General features: G+C 41.0%; 5 gene segments (V, D, J or C); all 5 read right to left on the reverse strand.

Moving 5' to 3' along the window:
• Window positions 1-1,040: 1,040 nt before the first annotated feature.
• On the reverse strand, window positions 1,041-1,626 carry LOC113640812. The segment is given in 2 exon segments: window positions 1,041-1,475; window positions 1,565-1,626. Coding segments are annotated over 2 exon segments (363 nt in total).
• A 6,136-nt stretch (window positions 1,627-7,762) lies between these two features.
• On the reverse strand, window positions 7,763-8,626 carry LOC125138861. The segment is given in 2 exon segments: window positions 7,763-8,073; window positions 8,158-8,626. Coding segments are annotated over 2 exon segments (351 nt in total).
• A 123-nt stretch (window positions 8,627-8,749) lies between these two features.
• Window positions 8,750-9,431, reverse strand: LOC125138667. The segment is given in 2 exon segments: window positions 8,750-9,200; window positions 9,307-9,431. Coding segments are annotated over 2 exon segments (462 nt in total).
• Window positions 9,432-11,212: 1,781 nt separating this feature from the next.
• Window positions 11,213-11,746, reverse strand: LOC113640838. The segment is given in 2 exon segments: window positions 11,213-11,611; window positions 11,701-11,746. Coding segments are annotated over 2 exon segments (357 nt in total).
• A 6,435-nt stretch (window positions 11,747-18,181) lies between these two features.
• Window positions 18,182-19,003, reverse strand: LOC113640814. The segment is given in 2 exon segments: window positions 18,182-18,561; window positions 18,645-19,003. Coding segments are annotated over 2 exon segments (423 nt in total).
• Window positions 19,004-22,380: the final 3,377 nt, after the last annotated feature.

Raw genomic sequence — 22,380 nt, forward strand, 5'->3', positions numbered from 1 at the left:
TAGGACAATAATCAAGAATCAGGTGCTGTGATGTCAGGAATTGTAGAGGTGGTGAATGCAGGTGCTGATAATTTATTGTGTAAAGTAAAAACAAAACACATGAAATTGTGTAATTCTGCATCCTTTGGTTCTACTGTGACATGAAGTTACTGCTACAAAACTGAAGATAATTATTTTCCAATAATCAGTGGCACTGATTACTATGTTCACTTTTCCTTTTATACAGCAGAAATCTGCGAACACTTACAATTTATTTCTTAATTAAAGAAGAATATGGTGAATTTGTTCATAATTACAGTTCTTGTGATAATTTTGTAAAATGCATCCTTTCAATTCACGTTGGTGATACATTTTAGTGAATATTCAGTAAATGTTATTTATTTCCCTTGTTTCTTTCAGGAAATTATGACTATAAGAGACAGTCTCAATGTCCAACGTCTCACAGAAAGACTTAGAAATTGTGGAGTATCTAGATGTGACTGAAGATATGAGAATATGTTGTACTTTAAGGAACCTACGATGTTACAGTATATTTGTTGAGCTGTAGCGCCACCTACAGATCTTGTGAAAATGGCCTCTACATTGAATACGCTTTTCTCTTTGACCACATCTGAGATTTTGGATGATTGATTAACATGTTTGTACCACTGTGGTTTCTAGCACAGTAATAAACAGCAGAAGCCTGGGCACTCAAACCGGTCAGCTGCAGATACACCATGTTTTTGGAGTTGCCTCGGGTAATTTCCAAACGTCCCACAATGTCTTTGGCGTATATTGTTTTACTGGCATCATACTTGATAACCCCAATTCATTCTAGAGCTTTTTCAGCTTGTTGTCTGATCCAGTTGTCTGATCCACACTTGCTCAGACATTTTTACACAAATTCTAATTTGTTGATGTGATTATTATTAGACAAAGACACTACAGTATATAAAGTTTAGGAAAGTGTTGTGATAATAATGGTCTTTAGAGATATAATATGGATTTAAATCAACAATATTAACATAAAGAAATAACTAGCTTGAAATGTTTTGTGATCATTTGTGGGATCTTTTTTTTTTATTTATCCTTGGATCGATCAGTGTTGTGTCTTGTAAACATTCTGTTATTGTGAACATCGAAGGAGGAGTTTTTGTACAGGGATGTTGTTTATTCCTCTCACTGTGGTCGCCGAGCACAATAATACACAGCTGTGTCTTCAGTCTGCATGTTCTGTCCTGTTAATGTCACTGTGCTGCTGGACGTGTCTCTGGAAACCTGAAACCTGCTTTTCAGTTTCTCACTATAGTAAGTGTTACCACTACCACATATCCATCCGATCCATTCCAGAGTTTTTCCTGCAGGTTGTCGTATCCATTCTGTACAGTAGCTGCCATCAGTTACTGAATATCCAGACACTTTACAGGTCAGAGTCAGTGACTGACCAGGAGTTAATACTGTGGATCCGGTCTGGATCAGCTCAACACTGTGAACACCTGTTAAAGAAAAGTTATTTTAATGATGTAAAAGCAAAAAGCTTTAAGGAACCAAAACTGTATTACATGTCAAATGTAAAAACACTTACAGTGTACGGCTGCCAGCAGCAGCAGCAGTAGGGATGTAGAGATCATGGTGTGTGTTGGAGCAGAAGAAGTAAAAGCTCTTGGTCTTTGTTGCTTAAATCTATAACAGAGAAGGACATTTGCATAGAGACACCCCATATCTTAAGGTCAAAAAGGGATGGATTCTTATATACATAAAAATAAATGAGAAAAGCTCCTTATTTTTTATCTGTATCTTTAGAGATATCTATCACTTAAACTTGAGTTTATGTTTGAACCAATAAGAAGCGTAAGGCAGGTGAGTAAATGTTTACACTATCAGGTTTTTTAAGGTGAATTTATAATACGAAAACACCTCATCACTAATCTACTATATAAAGAGGAAGCAGAAGAAGGAGGAGGAGGGTGTTAGTAGTGGTGGTTGATTGTAGTGTTGTGATAGTTTGATTATCGTGGTTTTGTAATAGTTCTTGTTTCGGTTTTGACTTCTGCCTTTTTCTGACTCTGAGCTTGGTTTACCCTTGGAATTGTTGCTGTGGTTACACTGTGTATAAATACAAATGTGTACAAATACACTATATTGTTTCACTGGCAGTAGGGGTGTCCTAATTGTTTGATAAGTTCTTAAATAATGTCTGAAGTGTTTGGAATGTAGGGATTAGTTACTCAGTAAAATGTAGTTATTATTTAATTAAAGAAGTGAATTGTGATGAGGTTTTTGTGCAGCACTGCAGCTTGTCGTGTTACTGTGAGCTTCACGAGCGCAGTAATGCACAGCTGTGTCTTCAGTCTGCATGTTCTGTCCCCGTAAGGTCACGGAGTTACTGGAAGTGTCTCGAGAGACCACAAAATTGTCTTTAAGTGAATCAGAAAAGAGAAAAAGAAAAGGTGGACATGTCGAACTGAAAGGATCAGATGAAATAATAAAGCTTCAATCCAAACACTCACAGGGGGCGAGAGCCAGCAGCAGCAGTGGAGCTGAAGCAAACATGTTTGTGTTGAAGGAAGACTAATGAGAAGTGTTTCCTCTCTAGATCAGAACGCTGCTAATATTACAAGAGGAGATGCAGATTTGCATAAACATTACAGAGAGGCTGTGTTGAGTGCAGCTCTGCAGCTGTTAATCACACTCACACCCCGTTTCTTCTCCAAATCAATTTAATGTGAAAATAATTCAGATGTTTGTTATTATTAATAATGATATGAAAGTGTTGTGATGTAATTAACGCTTCCTGTGAAGGTCAGATTGAAAAACTGTCTATTTCCTGTTCCCTCAAATTAATCTGAATCTCTACCATAATCCATGAAAATGATAATAATTAGATAAATGATCCTTTATGTCGTTATCAGTCATGTGTAGGCTGCACTCTAGAGAATTACATTAACACAGAAATGATTCTCATGTCTGCAAATTTCTTGGTTTCTGTTATGAGAAGGTGAATATGAACATGGCTGAAGCTGTTAAAGCCAAACTTACAGTACAGAGGTACAGTTAGACTACGGAGTTCACATATCCAACCCATTCCAGAGCTTTCCCTGGTTTCTGTCTGATCCAGTGCATGTTGTACTCAGTCATAACAAAGCCGTGTATCTTACAGGAGATCTTCACAGTTAAAGTTGAGATATTTAATGCATGAAGTTACTGCTACAAACCTGAAGATAATTATTTTCTAATAATCAATGGCACTGATTACTGTGATCACTTTTCCCCTTATACAGCAGCAGTCTGTGAACGGGGACAATTTATTAATTAAATAAGAATATGCTGAACTCTATTTACGTTTAATGTTACAGTTAATGTTATGGAACTTTTGTGAGATGTACAGAATGTATTCAATAATCACTAATTAAAGTCAGACATTTTTCTGTAAATGTTATTTATTTCCCTTTTGGTTCCTCTGTAAGAATATGACTATAAGAGACAGTCTCAGTGTTCATTGTGTCACAGAAATACATAGAAATTGTGGAGTATATAGATGTGACTGAGGATATGAGAATATGTTGTACTTTAAAGAAACCTACAATGTTACAGTATATTTGTTGAGCTGTAGCGCCACCTTCAGATCTTGTGAAAATGGACTCTACATTGAATTTCCTTTTCTCTTTGACCACATCTGGGATTTTAGATGATTGATTAACATGTTTGTACCACTGTGGTTTCTAGCACAGTAATAAACAGCAGAATCCTGGGCACTCAAACCAGTCAGCTGCAGATACACCATGTTTTTGGAGTTGTCTCTGGTAATTTCCAAACGTCCCTCAATGTCTTTGGCGTATATTGTTTTACTGGCATCATTCAACCCCAATCCATTCTAGAGCTTTTCCAGCTTGTTGTCTGATCCAGTGCATGCCATAGCCACCAAAGTTAAACCCAGATCCTTTACAGGAAAGACTCAGAGTTTCTCCAGGTTTTTTCACCACTGAACCAGTGAGAATAGACTCAAGACTCTGACACTGAATTCCTGATATCATCTTCATGGTGAGTGTTGATGAGACTCGATCTCTCCACTCAGCTCAACTGCACATAAATACTGCATGGACACACAGCAGTCTGGATTTGCATCATGACGTCATGATAGAAAACATGTGGGGGTTATGATGATGTAACAGAGAGGAACAGCAACTAATCCTTCAACCTACATTATAATAAGTTCTTGTTAGTGATATGATCATTACAGTGTTTATCATGTGCAGTAACATTAAAGTACAGGGACGTTGTTTATTTATCTCGCTGTGGTCTTCGAGCACAGTAATACACAGCTGTGTCTTCATTCTTCAGGTTCAGTAAATTTGTTGAACTGTAGCGCCACCTGCAGATCTTGTGAAAGTGCCCCATATATTGAAAGCACTTTTCTCTTTGACCACATCTGGGGGAGGATTTTGGATGATTGATTAACATGTTTGTACCACTGTGGTTTCTAGCACAGTAATAAACAGCAGAATCCTGGGCATTCAAACCTGTCAGCTGCAGATACACCATGTTTTTGGAGTTGTCACTGGTTATTTCCAAACGTCCCTCAATGTCTTTGCCATGTAGTGTTTTACTGGCATCAGACCAGATAGCCCCAATCCATTACAGAGCTTTCCAGCTTGTCTGATCCAGATTATGTAACAGAGAGGAACATCAACTAATCCTTCAACCTACACTATCATAAGTTCTTGTTAGTGATATGATTATTACAGTGTGTATCATGTGCAGTAACATTAAAAAAAAATTATATCATGGTTTAAAATCTATATTACAATTATTTAAAAAATGAACTAACTTATCTCTTTGTTCTCATTTGTAGATTATTTATTTATTTATAATGAGTAATAATGAGGATAATGAGTAATGAGCGAGTGTGTAATGAGTGATTTCAACAGTCAGTCTACCTGAAAATTTGTAAAGCTTTACTGTATTATTTCCTCACAGAGTGAATGTCAGATAGTGATAGCTGTGTATCAGAGTGAAATGAATATGAACCTAATCAATTCCGTTTGTAATCAAAATGTAACTGTCAAATTGTCCATGATGCTCTGGTGCTTCAGTCAGAATTATCTTTATTATTTATTTTTTAATGAAGGAGAATGTTTGGAGCTAGCATGGTTTCACTGTACTTGGAGTTTTTGTACAGGGATGTTGTTTATTCGTCTCACTGTGTGTAACGAGCGCAGTAATACACAGCTGTGTCTTCAGTCTGCATGTTCTGTCCTCCAATTGTTATTGTGTTAGTAGAAGTGTCTCTGGAGATGCTGAACTTATTTTTCAGTTTCTCACTGTAACCTGTACTCCCATCATTCCAGATGACTCCAATCCACTCCAGAGCTTTTCCTGCAGGTTGTCGAATCCAAGCTGTATGATAGCTCGTAACTGAATATGAAACCTTGCACTGGATGGAGAGACTCTGGCCTGGCTGGACTGTCATGGAAGCAGGCTGAGTCAGTTCCTCACCATGCACATCTGTGGAGGAAAACACATGGTGATATCTCACACAATATATGCTGCACCTTTATTCTTCATCTAGTAAATGAATGAATTTGATAAAGCACTCACAAGAAGCAGCTGCCAGCAGGAGCAGTAGAGATGTAGAGAACATGGTGTGTGTTGTTTGGACTGGAGTCTTCTCTGTTCTCCAAAGTTTAACAGACACCATCACATCATATAAATAGAGTGAGATCCAGCTCTGACACTTGGATTTGTTTATCTGCTGATGATGGGAGGAGAATGTATCTGAAATGTATTTATATCATGAGGAGGAGATTCATCTGATAGAGCATGTGTTGGTTTTGTTGAGCTTAGCTTAAGGCATCATGTACCTGTATTCTAGCTGATTAATTTAATCTGTTTAAGTTTACTGTTTTTAATAATAAATTTATGTAAAATAACTGCTCAGTGATGCAAAACTAACAACTCTGCTAATGCTAACTTAATTCTATATAAACTATATAACAGCATTGGCCTATTAGTTACTAGCCTAAACTGGACTTAAGTAAAGTTGGCCGCATATTCACAGATTGGAGATTCCCGGGTCAATAACTCCTGAGCTAAAAGCTCTTTTTACACAAATACCTCTTTTCTATCGTAGTAATGTAGAAAGGCAGCTACAACCCAATTTTCCTCAAAATCAGCTTTCCTCTTTGGTGGACAAAATACATAAGTCTCTATGTGCAGATGACTGAAAGACAGATTCCAAGGGACAATCTGCAAAGTTCAAAACCCGATAAGCAAATACTAAAAAAACAGTCACTAACTTCACTGTAATACACTGTAATGTCACCAAACTCAGATCACACATCACTGATGTCCTGATAGTTATACTACAACACTTACATGGGGGAAATGACTTTATATACTATTTACTATTTAAATAATTTTTATGATTTTTCCTTAATAAATCAATAATTAAATCAATAACTTCACTGTAATACACTGTAACTATCAGGACATCAGTGATGTGTGAGCTGAATTTGGTGACAGTACAGTGTATTACAGTGAAGTTATTTTTTTCATTACAAAAAATAATAAAAATTAAACAAAAAGACATTTCCCTCAAGTAAGTGTTATAGTATAATTATCAGGACATCAGTGATGTGTGAGCTGGTGACTACAGTGTATTACAGTGAAGTTATTGATTTTTTTTGTATTCGCTTTTCGGGTTTTGCACTTTGCTGACGGTCCCTTGGAATGTGTCTCTTAGGTGTTCACACATAGAGATTTATGTATTTTGTCCAACACGTAGAAAGGAAAATTGGGTTGTAGCTGCCTCTGTACATTACTACGGTGAAAAAGAGGTGTAATTTGTGTAATAAAAGCGTTTAGCTCAGGAGTTATTGACTCGGGAAACTCCAATCTATGAATATGTGGCCAACTTTAGTCTAAACTGGATGGAGACACAGAGCACCCTGTAACTCACTGACCTGCCTGCGTTCACAATAAACACGGTGCAGATGGGAGGGAGAATGGCTGACTGCACAGTTTATGGGAATAAATTGTGTATTTCCCTCACAATTGTAACAAAAAACTCACTACACTGTCTGTCTGGTCTCTCTGCGCGTTGCTTTGTGAGATAATGCGGTGCGATTTTTTTTCCCTTACTACTGCTGGGGTGTGGCGTGAGTGCGTGAGATTTGGGTCAATTGCGTGATTCTCACGCTGAATGCGTGAGAGTTGGCAGCCCTGTAAAAAAACACTTCAGCTGTTAGATTTCATAGTTTCATGAATCCTTCTTGAAAACAAGCAGCTGCTGCCCCCTACAGGTGATTTTTAATTCCAGGAGTTTGTAGTAGTGATGCTGCAGTAAACATCTACATTTCAGTTTGATCTCTCGTCAGATTCTGTGCTGCTGATAAGACTCTGTGTTTCTAAATTCAAGAAATGAACCATCGACCTGTAGTGTTCCTACAGCTAGCATCACAATCAGGAGGAATAAAAGCATGAATAGTACAGTATATAGTCCCAACTAGTCATCACAATCATTGTCCTAGAGCTGATTTACCTCCAGTCAAATATGTAAAGACGTCATAATGTTAATGTGATACATAACATGTGGATTATTATTATAAATATTACTAAATGCTAGAAAAGATTGGAATAAAGAGGAAGATCTGAGTGCTGGATGTGAATAGATGATGTTGTTTATAATAAAGGTCTCTGGGGTGCAGCTTCCTGCTGAGGGAATATTTACAGCTCACAAGGAAGTGCTTGAGTACGTTTTTGTACAGCTCTGGAGTCTGTTGTGTCAGTGTGACTCTCGTACACAGTAATAAACTGCCGTGTCTTCAGCTTTCAGACTCTTCACTTCTAGGTACAGCAAGTTTTTATTGGTGTCTTTATTGATGGAGAACTGGCCCTGTAGAGACTGAGCGAATGCAGTGCCAGTGCCACCATCAATGAGCCCGATCCACTCAAGTCCTTGTCCTGGTTTCTGACGGATCCAGTGCATGTAGTAGCTGCCCATTGAGAATCCGGAGACAGTACAGGACAGAGTGACCGACTGTCCAGGTCTCTTCACCACAGAATCAGAGGAGGTCAGGGACTGTCCATAAGAATCTGGAAGAGAAGAATAGAACTCAGTAATGTTATCTTATAATAATTATAATGCTTATAATCTTCACATAAAAAACATAAACATACATGAAATGAGTAGCAATAAAATACACTGTCCTAAAATCATCCTTCTCTGAGTTCTGCTTCAGTCAGATTTAAAGTGTATGGGAGTGTTATCTCTCACAGAGCTCACTGGAAACTAGAGCAGCCAAGAACATGCTGTTTATAAACCACTCTATTTGAATAGGGAGCGTCCATGACCACTATGGAGGTGTTCAACCCACAACCACACGCTGCTCACTGGATAGATGAGTGGATGATAAGGTACTATGTAAATCTCTACAACAGAATGTTTCTCTATCAGAAAGGGAACCAAATCGAATCATTTTTAGAAGACACCTCACTCATCTAAGGAACACATTAGGAAACCTAAATGTAGGAATGTATACGTGGTGATGGTTTATTTCACACAGACGGCTTTCTCCTGCTCCTGTATTGAGAAGGAGTAAAGCTCAGTGACAGAAAGTAAGGAATAAAACACTTGGGGAGGTTTTGTTACAGAAAAATAATCTTAATCTTAAACCTAATCTTAACAGAAATCTTCATCATATCAACCACTGCAGATTGTTTATCTTCTAATTAAATGTTCACATATTCCTTCAACATATTCCTAATTGTTTGAGAAGTTTATAAGTGATGTAGGAAGTGTTTGGAATGTAGGGATTAGTAACTCAGTAAAATGTAGTTATTATTTAATTAAAGAAGTGAATTGTGATGAGGTTTTTGTGCAGCACTGCAGCTTGTTGTGTCACTGTGTGTTACACGAGCGCAGTAATACACAGCTGTGTCTTCAGTCTGCATGTTCTGTCCTCTCAGTGTCACCGTGCTGCTGGAGGCATCTTTAGAAATACTGAACTTGCTTTTTAGAGACTCTTTATGATAAATGTCTCCATCCCCCCAAATGCGGTTTATTGATTCCAGAGTTTTCCCTGCAGGTTGTCGAATCCAAGCTGTGCCATAGCTGTTATCAGTAACTGAGTAACCAGATACTTTACAGCTGAGGATTAAAGAATCTCCAGGCTTTAACATCACTGAGGTGTCCTGAGTGAGCTCTACTGCACATTCCACATCTGAAAAAAAGACATGTCACAATTCCAGTCAAAAATCTATGTACAGTAGGTTATAACTGCAGGAATTTACTAGCAGCTCTGAGATCATTAGTGAAGTAAAACTCACAGGATGAAGCTGCCAGCAGCAGCAGAACTGGAAGGAACATCGTATAACTAAAAGCAGTGCTAAACTCTCCAGAGCCCACAGTGACCATGGCTGATATTTCTCTATATGTAGCTGTAAGGGGAACATTTTACATATTCATTTACATATTGTTATGCTGGTCTTCTACAGGTGTCAATAATCACAGTGAAAAATGTTTCCTGGTGTTTAAATTAGTTTGTATTTATTAAACACTGAATCTGTAAGTTACATTTAGTATGTAAATGACTTTCATCCTCTGATTTTAAACTGTTTCCATAGTTTTCACTCTGTCACACTGTGAAAATGTTGGTTTGTCATGTGACTGTAGTAAGTCTGTGTTTTTGTACTGATGTCTAGCTTCCTGTGAGACTAAATGTGTGTTTCATGCTGTCAGCTTCATCACTGCTCTTTACTCATTACATCTGGTGTCATTTTAGTCCATCACTGTGGATCACTGTAACATCCAGAAGAACATTCTCCTCTACTTATTCCAGACAAATATATTTTTGACACTACCAACTGCATAAGGTGATCACTTTCTAAAAAACACATTTACAAATTTACTGTCTGTGAATATTATACTTATAATCAATTACAATATAAATAATAAGTACGTCACTTTCCGTTGTACATCAGATCAGCTCTCAGATAGCAAGCTTTTTCTTATGCCTGTAAAGTAATAGTGATGATACTGAGAGCTTACACATTACAGAGGACACACAAAGAATTCAACATTATGAAGTCCGGTAAAAAGAGTGAAATGGTGAAAGGAATCACAATATACAGATTTATCATTTCCTACAATTATGAATAAGTCAATCCCACTGGACAAGGAACAATGATTCCCTGGACTGCAGGACAGTAATGTGGTCATTATCAATATAAATCATAATTCAATTATAATGTGATGTAGAGACGACATGGTTTATTCAGTAGATTTGAAAAGTACACATTAAACATGTAATTGTAGTTTAAAATTTAGCACTACAATCTCATCTAATCAACTTACAGACTGCTAGCTGGTGTTGTCGTCTATCTTTTCTGATAAACTAAGAAGGTGAAACGAAGAAAGTCATTGTTTCTGTCTCTAACAGTCTTCTATACTGGATGTTTTTGTACAGTTTCTTCATTGATCTGTCTCAATGTGATTTAAGAGCACAGTAAAACACAGCTGTATCTTCTGTCTGAAAGTTTTGCCCATGAAATATCACAGTTTTGCTGGATGTGTCTGAGGACGGATCTCTTTCTTTAGTAAATCGTTGCTGCCAGTATCACTGGAGCTACAGTACCAGCTGATTCATTTCAGTGCATCTACCTGTTGTCATATCCAGTTAGTACTGTCTAGTGGGTGAGTTTCCAATGATCTTACAGGGACTGAAACCAGCATGACTTCAGGTTGAACCAGTTCAATAATTATGCCATTATTCAGGTGCATTCTATCAACAGCAAAACATTAGTTACTTACAGTACTATTTACTTACTATGTGGTTGATCAAATGGTGTGGATTATTCAGTCTGGAGCTGTAATGTCTTGCCTTTTTAAGAATGGTGTCATTAGTGTTTATGACTTTAATGAAAATCACGGGAAAACATATTTATGACACTGTCAGTCATTAGAATTTCAACTTGTTGGTTGGATCTTGTGAATAAAGAAAGAGCGACCATCACATGCCTTAAAGCTTAAAGAAAAACATAATGTGCAATCATTTCGAATGTGTTTGAAGTTCAAATATACAGGATACAGATAAGGGCCAAAGGTCGAGTAAACCTTTACTGTTGGTCTGTTAGTAAAATTGTAAAATTATATGTATTACAAATGTCTGTAATCCTTTATTATTTCATTTCAGAATATATGAAGCGTGATGGAAAATAAAAATAGATGTGTGTGGTGGTCGGGGAAATCTCATCAGATGCAGGTGGAAGAGAATTTTATTTCAATGTTCTTGGAGTTTTTGTACAGTGATGTTGTTTATGTCTCACTGTGGTTCACGGGCGCAGTAATACACAGCTGTGTCTTCAGTCTGCATGTTCTGTCCTGTTAATGTCACTGTGCTGCTGGACGTGTCTCTGGAAATCTGAAACCTGCTTTTCAGTTTCTCACTGTATAAAGTGTTACCATCACCACATCCGATCCATTCCAGAGTTTTTCCTGCAGGTTGTCGTATCCAGTTCGTACAGTAGCTGCTATCAGTTAATGAATATCCAGACACTTTACAGGTCAGAGTCAGTGACTGACCAGGAGTTAATACTGTGGATCCGGTCTGGATCAGCTCAACACTGTGAACACCTGTTAAAGAAAAGTTATTTTAATGATGTAAAAGCAAAAAGCTTTAAGGAACCAAAACTGTATTACATGTCAAATGTAAAAACACTTACAGTGTACGGCTGCCAGCAGCAGCAGCAGTAGGGATGTAGAGATCATGGTGTGTGTTGGAGCAGAAGAAGTAAAAGCTCTTGGTCTTTGTTGCTTAAATCTATAACAGAGAAGGACATTTGCATAGAGACACTCCTTATCTTAGGGTCAAAATGATATGGCTCTTATTTATATATAAATATAATACTATATAATACTATACTGTACATGTCATTCTGTTACACTGTGGAGCTTCTGGCACTAAAACAAATTCCTCACATGTAAAAACATGCCTGGCAATGAAGCTGATTCTGATTCTGATAAAAACATGTCTGTATTTAAACATGTCTGTATTTTTTAGAGATATCTATCCCTGCAGATTGAGTTTATGTTTGAACCAATAAGAAGCTTAAAGCAGGTGTTAATGAGTAAGTTTATACACTATCAGGTGTTTTCAGGTGAATTTATAATAAGAAAATTTACAGAAATTATTGGTTATTTAGAACAGGAAACTTTATTTACATACATTTATTGCTATGTTATTTGGAACCTTATTTTATAACAGAATTATTTAATTTGTTATTATTAATAATGATATGAACGTGTCGTGATGTAATTAACGCTTCCTGTGAAGGTTAGATTGAAATCTAATCTATTTCCAGTTCCCTCAGATTAATCTGAATCTTTCTCTGGTTTCTGTTGGATCTAGTGCATGAGGTTCATGGAGAAGTACAGTAGGAGACAGAGACATACATGCAAATTTCTCATATTATATTTTAATCTTGAGCATCATCCTCTTTCATTCGCATTCACAGAAGAGGACTTGCAGTCTCTGCTCACTTTATTCAACTATTTGGAGTTTTCCCTACTCCATACACACCTGATTGAACTGATATTGTATACATTTATATAGTCTCCAGGTTCTTACTCTCAATCAGTATGATTTTCTCGTTCTATCTATAATATTTAGAAAGCAGCACATCCTATTATTGTCATATATTGTACTTATTACACTTATTACAGACCTATATATGAAACGACCACAACTGCATGATTCAAAGACTATTTATAAAATATGTAGAATTTTGCAGTCTGGTTAACTGCGTAACAAATATTACAAAACTGATACACCATGAATAGTAAGTACATCACTTTCCTGTGTTCATCACATCACCTGTTAGATAGCAGCACTTTTCTTGTGCATGTAAAATAATAGTGAACATAGTGAGAGCTTAAACATTCAAAGCCGTAAAAGAGACATTCAGAAAACCTCAGGTTTCAATGAAATCAATGAAAATATCTAAATAATATCAATGTTTAGTTTTTTGTATAACATATTTAAGAATAAATCCTGTTTTACAATTTCAATATAAATCGAAACAAAAAACTAATTTTACTATATATCAATTTATCATTTCCTACAATAATGTACAAGTCAATCCCACTGGGACAAGGAACAATGATTCAGTGAGCAGGACTGTAAACTTGGTCATGATCAATCTAAATCATAACTCAAATATAATATGATGTATAGATGATTTAAAAAGTGTACATTTACTTGATTTAAAAAGTGTACATTTAAAATATAATTATAGTTTAAAATTTAGCACTACAATCTCATTAAATCAACTGACAGAAAGCTGGCTGATGTCTTCTTCTCACACTTCTGAGAAACTTAAGAGGGTGAAACATGAATTCCTCTAGATGTAAAAACCTCCTCATCGCATAAACTTCTCAAATCTGTGATTTTAAATCTATAAAAGTTGGAACATTAAAAGATATTCTCAGGTAAGTGAACACACTCTTCATATTGGCAAATTCAGTAAGGAGTAAAGCACAAGGGGTGTGTTGTTATAGGACAATAATCAAGGACCAGGTAGATCACAAGGACCAGGTTACATCACAGTCAGGAATTGTAGAGGTGGTGGATGCAGGTGCCGATAGTCTTTGTGTAAAATACAAACAAAACCCATGAAATTGTGAATTTCTGCACCCTTTGGTTCTGTGTGACATAAAGTTACTGCTACAAATGTGTAGATAATAAATTTCTAATAATCAATGCCACTTTCTATAATTATGCCACTTAATGTTACAATTAAAAAGAATATGGTGAACTATTTTTACATTTATAGTTACTGTTATCGTTGTGAAATTTTTGTATGTATTCAATAATCACTGATTGAAGATGAACATTTTTTTTTTAAATGTTATTTATTTCCCTCTTTGTTCCTTTGTGAGAATTTGACAATAAGAGACAGTCTCACAGAAATACATAGAAATTGTGGAGTATCTAGATGTGACTGAGGATATGAGAATATGTTGTACTTTAAAGACACTTACAATGTTACAGTATATTTGTTGAGCTGTAGCGCCACCTGCAGATCTTGTGAAAATGCCCTATATATTGAATGCATTTTTTTTCTTTGACCACGTCTGGGGGAGAATTTTGAACGGCTGATTAACATGTTTGTACCACTGTGGTTTCTAGCACAGTAATAAACAGCAGAATTCTGGGCACTCAAAACAGTCAGCTGCAGACTAATACTTCAACCTACATTATAATAAGGTCTTGTTAGTGATATGATTATTACAGTGTTTATCATGTGCAGTAACATTAAATATTTTGTATTATGGTTTAAAATCTATATTACAATTATTTAAAAAATTAACTAACAAATCTCTTTTGCCTCTTTTCCACTGGAAAAAAACGGGTGCTGGTTCAGAGCTAGCGCTAGTTCTGGTTCAAATTTGGTTCCACCGGCGAACCTTCTAAGAACCGGTTTGCCTTTCCACCGGCTAGAGAGCCATCACAGCGCCGAGTGTGACGTCACAGTATACGTGTCACGTGTCCCAGCAACGTTAGCGCAGCAGCGGCAAACACAACAACAATGTTGCTGTTAATGCTCATGGCTTTGCGAACCTACATTGCAATGGCGAAAGTTTGATTTTGACATTGGTGGGGACATAATTTGACATTGGTGGGGACAACATTCCCCGAATTTTGTGCATAAAACTGTTTTTATAAGAATACTTTCTTCCTCACATACCGGTAACCTGCATAATCACGTTGCATATTGCTTCATACAACGGAATATAGCTGCAGCCGACCTCAACACATTAGCGAGAAAAACAAAGCCAATCAAACAGCGACGTGGGTTAGAGAGGCAGGACTCAAAAAAAGGCAAAGGCCAATCATTTTAGATAGGTGAGTTACAGATACATTATCAGCAGTTACGACCGTAACCCTAGTTCCCTGAGTTCCCATCGGCGAGTGACGTCGCGTAAACAGGAAGCTACAAATGGCTGCGAGATGGACAAGTCCCTGGCTCCTGCGAGAGAAGGTAAGCGCCGCAGGGATGCAGGGAGTATGGCACGGAGACGCTGCATCTCATTCATCAGGGAACTAGGGTTACGGTCGTAACCTAGAGACGTTCCCTTTCGGAACTCGAGTTGCATCGAAACATAGGACAGAGGAGCCCGGGGTGGCTCTTAGGTCAAAGTCATAGAACCTGACGAAGGTCAGCGGGGTGGACCACCCCGCAGCGCTACAGATGTCTTGGAGTGCCACTCCAGCGGACTAGGCAGTGGAGGCCGCCACACTCCGGGTGGAGTGGGCTCGGACCCCAAACCGTGCGGGGAAGCCAGAGGGCTTGTGAGCCGACAATCGCATCCACTACCCATCAGCTCAACGTCTGCATAGCGGCCGGGAAACCCTTCCTGTTAGGGCCGTAGCAGACGAGCAGCTTCACTGATTCCCTCCACACACTCGTCCTGCAGATGTAAGTGACCAGTGCTCGCACTGGACACAGTCGGTTCTGTCGCTTCTTTTCGGGGGCTGTAAATGGAGGAAGCTCTGCAGTGGAAAAGGGTCTCTACTACCTCGGTAGAGAGACCAGCCGCTATGAACTGTGCCCCCTCAGGGGCCACAGCCACAGCCTCCACAGCTCTGGGTGGGGGTGCACCAGGGTTCGGTCTTTCCAAACATCCAAGGCTCGAAGGGCATGCCACGAGACCTTGATGGAACGATATGGGTTTCCTCTGAGAGAACTGGAGGGGCCTCATGTGCAGGAGGCCAGGTGGGATTACAGTAGACGCCGCAGCCATGAGCCCTAGCAGCCTCTGGATCTGCTTCACAGTGAGTGGCTGGCCTTCCCGCACTCTCCTGACCGAGGTGACGATGACTTCGACCCGAGCAGGTGACAACCATGCCTGCATCCTGGCCGAGTCACGCCCAAAAAGGTGGTTCTCTGTGCTGGAGAGAGCATGCTTTTGCCAGCGTTTAGCCGAAACCCAAGCACCTTCATGCAGGTGAGGACAACATCTCGATGACGCAATGCCTGGCGCTCCGACTGAGACAGAATCAACCAGTCGTCAAGGTAATTTAAAATGCGGATGCGCTGGAGCCGCAGCGGGGTCAGTGCTGCGTCGATGCATTTCGTCAAGGTGCGGGGCGAGAGTGCTAGGCCGAACGGGAGGACCCAATATTGGTAAGCTTCGCCCCCGAAAGCAAACCTCAGGAACCTCCTGTGTGCAGGAAGGATGGAAACATGAAAGTACGCGTCTTCCAGATCTATTGTGACGAACCAGTCCCCTGACCTGATCTGAGTCACGACCTCCCTGAGGGTGAGCATCCTAACCCTTGTTTTATTGTACTTTTAAGTTTTATTGTTATATTTTGTAAAGCACTTTGTGATTTTATCTGTGAAAGGTGCTATATAAATAAACCTTACTTACTTACTTACTAAACCTGAGCCTCCTGAGAGAGCAATTCAAGGAGCGTAGATCTAGAATGGGACGCAACCCGCCATCCTTCTTCGGAACGATGAAGTACGAGCTGTAAAAGCCTGACCCTCGAACCGAGGGGGGGGGGGACCACCTCGATGGCTCCTTTCCTCAGGAGTGTGTGCACTTCTTGTTCCAGGACCAGAGCCTGCTCGGGTCCCACCAGGGTGGGACACATCCCGTTGAAACGGGGAGGAGAGGACACGAACTGAACCGTGTATCCGCCCTCTATGGCTCCTCCCAAGCTGTCAGAAAGTTCCTTCATCTTGTGGCAGGGCTGACAGACCGGCCTCCATGACCCGAACGGCCAGAGCCATGTTCTGCGGCCGTTTACACCTCCTGAGAGGCGATGGGCCTCCCCCATCCGTACCGAGACTTTGGGCGGAAGTGGAGGGAGGTGCCCGGTGCAGGGGAGGGATGGGCACAATCACATGAGGTGTGCCCCATCCCCCCATCCGTAGACCGTCAGGAACTACGCACCACTGCCTGTGTGCTTCGTGGCCCGAAGAGTCAAGTCGGCAGTGCGACGCAACTCCTCAATATCAGCGGTCCCGGAGCTAAGTCCCTTATCCAAATCACGTAGCAGGTCAGCCTGGTATGCCTGCAACACACCCATGGTGTGGAGGCAGCCCGTGGCCTGAACTGCTGCCGTGTAAGCCGTCCCTCAGATCTAGATCTTCTCGAAGAGCGCTCTCCGGGAGCGAAGCGTGCGCATAGCCATGCGGCTGCAATGCGAGCAATCGACTCCCTCGAGAGCCGATTGTGCATGCTCCACTCCCAAGTAAACAACACATCGATCGTGCGGATCCTTCCCGGTAATAAAATGGGGACACTAAAAAACACACTTTCTGAATTTTTGTCTTCCAACCATCACTTGTTCAGAAAAACACAGTATCAGAAAACAGCGCTTACCTGAACGAGCAGAAGCTGGCGTCTTGTCCATCTCGCAGCCATTTGTAGCTTCCTGTTTACGCGACGTCACCCGCCGATGACGTCAGGTCCCAACGCCTATTGGTCAGATTACACACGTGGTTCAGAGCACGGTCACGCAGGGGCGTTCCCATATCGTTTCAACGCAGCTCGAGTTCCGAAAGGGAAATCAATATTAGTCTCAATGATTATGGCACTAAGCTCTTTTTCTTGCTTTGTGAACATTAACTTCCATATTTCTCAATCTGCCGATTCGACTGAATTTATTTCTGTAATGTATTTAACAATGGACTTTGTCTCAATGCAGTTTTACACAAGTACAGAAACATAAAATAAAAAATTTTAAAGTTTACATTTTAGCTAATTCTGGTTTCCCAATGATCAATTAATAAAAACTCATTTGGTGAGATGATAAAAAACATAGTGTTTCTTTTTTTTTCCTATTCATTGGTACATTACCAAAAAATACCTAATCAAATTATACAATGTTCATATTTCATATTTAATTGCATGGGATTCTTATTAATTATTAAATATAGATTGAGGAGTTTTTGGATGGTTTTTGTTCATTCAGGATGAAGAGTTAAAGCCTGAGTGCTGAGTGTGAATGGATGTTGTTCTTTATAATAAATGTATTTTGCAGACACATTTCATTTCAATGGGTTAAAAAAGAGACCATTATTCCTCAGTAAACTTTTAATTATTTATTTTATTAATGCCAGTGTTGGTGTCTATGCTGAAATATTTGTAATATGGGGATTAGTTACTCAGTAAAATGTAGTTGTTATTTAATTAAAGAATTGAATTGCGATGAGGTTGTTGTGCAGCACTGCAGCTTGTTGTGTCACTGTGTGGATGACGAGCGCAGTAATACACAGCTGTGTCTTCAGTCTGCATGTTCTGTCCCCGTAAGGTCACGGAGTTACTGGAAGTGTCTCGAGAGACCACAAACTTGTCTTTAAGTGAATCTTTATTACTAATAACCCCATTATAATAGATTAAATTGATCCATTCTAAAGCTTTTCCTGCATGTTGCCGAATCCAAGCTGTTACATAGTGGCTGCTCCTATCAGTGATAGAAGCTCCAGACACTTTACAGGTGATGGTTAAAGTCTCTCCTGGCTTTATAAGCAGTGAGTCTGGCTGGATGAGCTCAGTAGCACCGAACACATCTGTAAAAAGAGAAAAAGAAAAGGTGGGCATGTCGAACTGAAAGGATCAGATGAAATAATAAAGCTTCAATGCAAACACTCACAGGGGGCGAGAGCCAGCAGCAGCAGTGGAGCTGAAGCAAACATGTTTGTGTTGAAGGAAGACTAATGAGAAGTGTTTCCTCTCTAGATCAGAACGCTGCTAATATTACAAGAGGAGATGCAGATTTGCATAAACATTACAGAGAGGCTGTGTTGAGTGCAGCTCTGCAGCTGTTAATCACACTCACACCCCGTTTCATCTCCATATCAATTTAATGTGGGAAATAATTCATCTGTTTGTTATTATTAATAATGATATGAACGTGTTGTGATGTAATTAACGCTTCCTGTGAAGGTCAGATTGAAATCCGATCTATTTCCAGTTCCCTCAAATGAATCCTAATTTCCACCATAATCCATGAAATTGATAATAATTAGATAAACGATCCTTTATGTTGTTATCAGTCATGTGTAGACTGCACTCTAGAGAATTACATTAACACAGAAATGATTCTCATGTCTGCAAATTTCCTGCTTTCTGTTTTGAGAAGGTGAATATGAACATGGCTGAAGCTGTTAAAGCCAAACTTACAGTACAGAGGTACAGTTAGACTACGGATTTCACATATCCAACCCATTCCAGAGTTTTCCCTGGTTTTTGTCTGATCCAGTGCATGTTGTACTCAGTCATATCAAACCGTGTATCTTACAGGAGATCTTCACAGTTGAATTGAGATATTCAATTCATGAAGTTACTGCTACAAGCCTGAAGATAATTATTTTCTAAAAATCAATGGCACTGATTAATATGATTACTTTTCCTCTTATACAGCAGCAGTCTGTGAACGGTGACAATTTATTTATTAATTAAAGAAGAATATGGTGAACTTTATTCATGTTTAATGTTACAGTTAATGTTATGGAACTTTTGTGAAATGTATGTATTCAATAATCACTAATTAAAGCCAGACATTTTTCTGTAAATGTTATTTATTTCCCTTTTGGTTCCTCTGTAAGAATATGACTATAAGAGACAGTCACAGTGTTCATTGTGTCACAGAAATACATAGAAATTGTGGAGTATCTAGATATGACTGAGGATATGAGAATATGTTGTACTCAAAAGAAACCTACAGTGTTACAGTATATTTGTTAAGCTGTAGCGCCACCTGCAGATCTTGTGAAAATAACCTCTACATTGAATAAGCTTTTCTCTTTGACCACATTTGGGATTTTAGACGATTGATTAACATGTTTGTACCACTGAGGTTTCTAGCACAGTAATAAACAGCAGAATCCTGGGCACTCAAACCAGTCAGCTGCAGATACACCATGTTTTTGGAGTTGTCTCTGGTAATTTCCAAACGTCACTCAATGTCTTTGGTATATATTTTTTTACTGGAATCATACCAGACAACCCCAATCCATTCTAGACCTTTTCCAGCTTGTTGTCTGATCCAGTGCATGCCATAGCCACCAAAGTTAAAGCCAGATCCTTTTACAGTAATGACTCTTAGTTTCTCCAGGTTCCCTTTCGAAACTCGAGCTGCGTCGAAACGATATGGGAACGCCCCTGCATCACCACGTGTGTAATCTGACCAATAGACGTAGGGACGTGACGTCATCGGCAGGTGACGTCACGTAAACAGGAAGCTACAGATGGCTGCGAGATGGAAAAGACGCTAGCTTCTGCTCGTTCAGGTAAGCGCTGTTTTTCTGATACTGTGTTTTTCTGATTGAGTGACGGCTGGCATACAAAAATTCCGAAAGTGTGTTTTTCCGTGTCCCCGTTTTATTACTGTGAAGGATCCGCACGATCGATGTGTTGTTTACTTGGGAGTGGAGCATGCACAATCGGCAGTCGATTGCTCGCATTGCAGCCGCATGGCTATGTGCATGCTACGTTCCCTCCGAGGAAGGAGAGCTGATGGATGCTAGCGAGCCCGTGGGCTCCTCACAGCCTGTGCTGTATGAGGAGCTCCTCGAGGTCGTGACGCGAACCGTAGCCAAGCTGGATTTAGATTGGCCGGTGGAGCAGCAGAAGCAGCGCACACCCAGTAAGCTGGATGAGCATTTCCTGCTCCCTGTGTCACTTCCTCAGCGCTGAGCCTGCCATTTTTTCCTGATCTGCACGCCGATCCTGGGAAACCCCATACTCTACCCGCATTTCTCCTAGTCACTCCTCGCTTTATGCCAATGTGGTTGGGGCTAAGATGTGCGGCTACGGGGCAATGCCGCTTGTGGAAGAGAAGCTGGCTAGCTATCTCTCCCCTAGCGTAGCATCATCATTAAGGCTCCGGTGTTCCCTACTAAGCCGCTACGCGCTAGATCCTGACGATCTACGGTTGGGGGGATGGGGCACACCTCACGTGACGGTGCCCATCCCTGCCCTGCACCACCGGGGCGCTAGGCCGTTGGCTCTGCCACAGGATGTGCTCCAGAGCACGGCCGCCCTCTGGCGGGTACCTCCCTCCACTTCCGCCCAAAGTCTTGCTACGGATGGGGGAGACACCTCTCAGGAGGTGTCAATGGCTGCAGTACGTGGCTCTGGCTGTTTGGGTCATGGAGGCCAGTCTGTCAGCCCTGCCACAAGATGTGCTTCAGGGCGCAGCTTCCCTCTAGCGGGTTGCTCCCCACCTTTCGACCCGAAGGTTCGTTGTGGGGGGGGAGGGTCCGCCGCCTCTTGCGAGACGCCATCAGCTGCAGGGCTTGGTCCCAGCTGCTCTTAGTGGGTCTGGGGCCAGCCATGAGGGGCTGGTTCCCCTAAGGAACTTTCTGACAGCTTGGGAGGAGCTGCCAGGAGTCTCCCGGTGGGTCCTTCGGACCATAGAAGGACCGCTACACGGTTCAGTTCGCGTCCTCTCCTCCCCATTTCAATGGGATGTTTCCCACCCTGGTGGGACCCGAGCAGGCTCTGGTCCTGGAACAAGAAGTGCACACACTCCTGAGGAAAGGAGCCATCGAGGTGGTCCCCTCCTCGGTTCGAGAGTCAGGCTTTCACAGCCCGTACTTCATTGTTCCGAAGAAGGATAGCGGGTTGCGTCCCATTCTAGATCTACGCTTCTTGAACCGCTCTCTCATCATCGAGATGTCGTCCCTGCCTGCATGAAGGTGCTTGGGTTTCGGCAAAACGCCAGCAAAAGCGTGCTCTCTCCAGCACAGAGAACCAGCCTTTTGGGCGTGATATGGGACTCAGCCAGGATGCAGGCACGGTTGTCACCTGCTTGGGTCTAAGTCATCTTCACCTCGGTCACTGTGAAGCACTTCCAGAGGATGCTAGGACTCATGGGTGCGGCATCCAGCGTAATCCCGCTCGGCCTCCTGCACATAAGGCCCCTCCAGTGGTGGCTCCGGGGCAGGGGGTTTTCTCTCAGAGGAAACCCATATAGTTCCATCAAGGTCTCGCGGCATGCCCTTCGAGCCTTGGATGTTTGGAAAGACCGAACGTTTGTGTCCCAAGGTCCCGTGTTGGGGGCTCCATGTCACCGCGTGATGCTAACGACGGAAGCCTCCCTCACGGGGTGGGGTGCGGTCATGAGTGGCCACTCCGCCAAGGTCTGTGGATTGTCGGCTCTCTGGCTTCCCCGCACCGTTCGGGGTCCGAGCTCACTCCACTTGGAGTGTGGCGGCCTCTACGGCCTAGTCCGCTGGAGTGGCACTCCAAGACATCTGTGGCGCTGAGGCTTGGTCCACCCCGCTGACCTTCGTCAGTTTCTATGACCTTGACCACAGAGCCACCCCGGGCTCCTCTGTCCTATGTGCAGGTGCCAAGGCCCTCACTCTCTATGCAGGGTCTGG

This window comes from Tachysurus fulvidraco, chromosome 15, assembly GCF_022655615.1.
Source record: "Tachysurus fulvidraco isolate hzauxx_2018 chromosome 15, HZAU_PFXX_2.0, whole genome shotgun sequence".
NCBI classification, from domain to species: Eukaryota; Metazoa; Chordata; class Actinopteri; order Siluriformes; family Bagridae; genus Tachysurus; species Tachysurus fulvidraco.